We start from the raw sequence: 3,514 nt of genomic DNA, 5'->3' as shown, positions 1-3,514 counted from the left end.
GGGGAAGCCAACGTGCTGTGTCCCTTCCTCACAGACCTACTCGGGTCTCTTCTGCGTCACTGTCAACCCCTACAAGTGGCTGCCGGTGTACAACCCCGAGGTGGTGTTGGCCTACCGAGGCAAGAAGCGCCAGGAGGCCCCTCCACACATCTTCTCCATCTCTGACAACGCCTATCAGTTCATGCTGACTGGTGAGTGTTTGACCTCCCTCACAGCAATCTAACCAAAAAAGCCCTGCTGATCTCACTGGAGCATTTGACAAGGCAGCTGGAACCACCAGAGCGCATGACTGTGAACTTGGTCAATTTATGTAACCAACAATTTCAAGTGAAACTGATCTAGGAGCATTCATGAACTTACCATATTAAATTATTTGTACTTTATTGTACAAAATTCTACACTCTCCTACTCCAGAAATAGTACTTGACACAGTTTTCTACAGTTTTTCACTGATAAGAAAGAAAAAGTTATTTTTTCTTGTATTTTGAACTTGTGTAGGTACTTTGGTTTCATTTCTTGAGGAAAATTATGTGAAAGGCAAGCGACAAACAGTTTGTCTCAGGTCTGGATGCTTCTCAATGTTCAATATATCTATTTGGGGTTATGCTTAATACTGATAGGACACAGAAGGGAATTGGGTAGTCTTGGAATTTCTGAAGAATTACCAACTTCAGTTTGCAGTTTTACTTCTCATTCAGCTTAGCAAGTCAGCTGCTAGCACATCTTTCATTGTTCCTCTTTCACAGATCGGGAGAACCAGTCCATCCTGATCACGTACGTACACCCCCTGCGCGGGTCCCTGCGGGGCTGCCCGGTGCCAGGGGACCTCCTGCCTGACCACGCACCCTCTGCTTCTCTCCTGGCTTGGGCAGCGGAGAATCCGGTGCTGGGAAGACTGTGAACACAAAGCGTGTCATCCAGTACTTTGCAACAATTGCAGCCAGTGGAGAGAAGAAGAAGGAAGAGAAGTCATCAGGCAAAATGCAGGTGAGTGAGGAAGAACAGACTGAATGGCCTTCATTGCCCTGTCAGCTAAAGACAGTGACTGAATTCTTATGTCTCTGCAGGGGACGCTTGAGGATCAAATCATCAGCGCCAACCCACTGCTGGAGGCCTTTGGAAACGCCAAGACCGTGAGGAACGACAATTCCTCACGCTTTGTGAGTTCTTGCTTTGCATAAAATCTCTCCCCCTGATGGCAACACACGATGCCTGAGCAGTTCTTCATGCAAAGGAGATGTCAGCAGAACACATCCAGCCTGATCTGCTGCTGCTTTTGCTTAACAGGGCAAATTCATCAGAATCCACTTTGGGGCCACAGGCAAACTGGCTTCTGCTGACATTGAAACTTGTAAGACATTCTCCTGGGCTGCTCCCATCCCTTCCCCAATCCCCATCTCCATGTCCATTCCCACAAGTGCCTAACTCTTTCTACCTCCCTGGGCAGATCTGCTGGAGAAGTCCAGAGTCACTTTCCAGCTCAAGGCGGAAAGGAGCTACCACATCTTTTATCAGATCATGTCCAACAAGAAGCCAGAGCTAATCGGTAGGAGATATCATTGAGCTTTTGAGAGGAAAATCTCTGAGCAACATTCAACTATATTACAAGATTCATTAAATTAACCCATGAACACATTTGTTTTCAGAAATGCTCCTCATCACCACCAACCCATTTGACTACCCTTTTGTGAGTCAAGGTGAGATCACTGTTCCCAGCATTGATGACAAGGAGGAGCTGATGGCGACAGATGTAAGTAATGTACAGAACAGGTCGACAGGCACAGGTCATACATCAGATAACATGCAGCTATTTCATTTTGCTCATTGTACTATCAGAGTGCCATTGACATCCTGGGCTTCACTGCTGATGAAAAGACAGCCATCTACAAGCTGACAGGGGCTGTCATGCACTATGGGAACCTGAAGTTCAAGCAGAAACCAAGAGAGGAGCAAGCCGAGCCTGAAGGCACAGAAGGTATTATCAAATTCCATAATTAACCCTCTGTAAGCCACTACCTATGTGGAAGACAGCACAAGTTGTTCAGTGCTGGACTTTCAATCCCAAGGAAAACAATCATTGAGGAAAAACAGCTCTCCCTCGTCCTCAGTACATCAAGTTCCCTGATCTCAGGATTTACATAATTTTTGCTACGAACAATTAATACTTTAAACTGGTCTTCATACTCTTTCAAAAAATCAGGAGTTATGGATGTTCCTTTAGTCATACTTTTGCTGGAATATGGCTTGCAATTGTGAAAGCCCAGTGATTCAGTTCTAACATGATAGAGAACAGTGTTCCCATGCACCTTCACCTACCAGATGCTCAGAGAAGTCAGTTGTGAAAGCTGTCATTTCATTCCTTTCCTTTGTGGGCAGAGGGCCTACAACCCCTGTCTTCAGTCCTGTGAGCAATGCCTCCTCTTTTTAAAGGACAAGGCAGGTGGGGAACACCACAGGTAACAGGATGAAGCCCAATGAGTTTTATAGAACATTAGAAACAAAAGCTAAGAAAAGTCTGTAGGCTGTGGATGTGAAGGAGAACAGAGATACTGTCTCTGTGTTCCACTCTAACTGTTTTGTGGTTTTGATCACCTGAATGTAGATCAGTATCTGACTGTTGTCACTGCAGCTCCTGAGCTGCATGTGTGCTGCACACATTCAGACTAGCAAGCTTCAGTTTTCAGTTTTGTGCCAGGAGAAATTTGAAAACTTCATAACTTTCTGCATGCTGCAGTGAAGAATTTCAAACAGAAATTCTTTTAGAAAAGCCCAGTATGTGTAATGGCAAGTGTGATGTTACAAAGATTCCCTCTACAAAAGTCTATCAAAAGTTTTCTTTGAAAAGAAATCTGAACCCTTCAGCCTTTAGGGAATGCTTCAGGATTCAAAGCCTATTGGACATAAAATTCTTCCTTTTTCCTTCGGCTTTTCAGTTGCTGACAAGGCTGCCTACCTGATGGGGCTGAACTCAGCTGACATGCTCAAGGCCCTCTGCTACCCCCGTGTCAAGGTGGGGAATGAGTACGTGACCAAGGGCCAAACAGCACAGCAGGTAAGAAACATAACTTGTAACCATGTACACATGGTTAGAATGAATAACTTTTTGATTCTCCTCTGCCCTGCATTGTAACTCCAGTTATTTTTTTATTTTTCCTGTAGGTGCACAATGCTGTAGGTGCTCTAGCAAAGGCACTCTATGAGAGAATGTTCCTGTGGATGGTTGTTCGTATCAATGAACAGCTGGACACGAAGCAGCCCAGGCAGTACTTCATTGGTGTCCTGGACATTGCTGGCTTTGAGATCTTTGATGTGAGTAAGATTTCATAACAGCTAATTTGGAAGTGACAACTGAATGTTATGATCGATTTGAGACACATTTTTAAAGAGAACATAGTATTATCACATGATTATTGCTATTTGTCTTTTTTAATTAAAAAAAAATGACCTTTCAAAAGACTTGTATTATTTCAAGATGTGGAAAATCAAAGGTACAAAATGGTCGAATCATAAAAGT

At 44.0% G+C, this 3,514-nt stretch overlaps 1 protein-coding gene across 1 annotated transcript in view; it reads left to right on the top strand.

Moving 5' to 3' along the window:
• The window catches only part of LOC107212303 (myosin heavy chain, skeletal muscle, adult-like), a 26,425-nt gene that overhangs the window by 1,301 nt on the left and 21,610 nt on the right, over positions 1-3,514 (top strand). The window contains exons 2-11 of the mRNA XM_033518803.1: positions 8-191; positions 747-774; positions 873-987; positions 1,068-1,160; positions 1,288-1,351; positions 1,448-1,546; positions 1,647-1,750; positions 1,837-1,975; positions 2,934-3,052; positions 3,160-3,309. Coding sequence (XP_033374694.1) covers positions 8-191; positions 747-774; positions 873-987; positions 1,068-1,160; positions 1,288-1,351; positions 1,448-1,546; positions 1,647-1,750; positions 1,837-1,975; positions 2,934-3,052; positions 3,160-3,309 — 1,095 coding nt within the window. The remainder of the gene's footprint in view (positions 1-7; positions 192-746; positions 775-872; positions 988-1,067; positions 1,161-1,287; positions 1,352-1,447; positions 1,547-1,646; positions 1,751-1,836; positions 1,976-2,933; positions 3,053-3,159; positions 3,310-3,514) is intronic.

The sequence above is a fragment of the Parus major genome, chromosome 18 (assembly GCF_001522545.3).
Source record: "Parus major isolate Abel chromosome 18, Parus_major1.1, whole genome shotgun sequence".
Taxonomy (NCBI): Eukaryota; Metazoa; Chordata; class Aves; order Passeriformes; family Paridae; genus Parus; species Parus major.
This window is presented reverse-complemented; position numbering and strand designations above follow the sequence as displayed.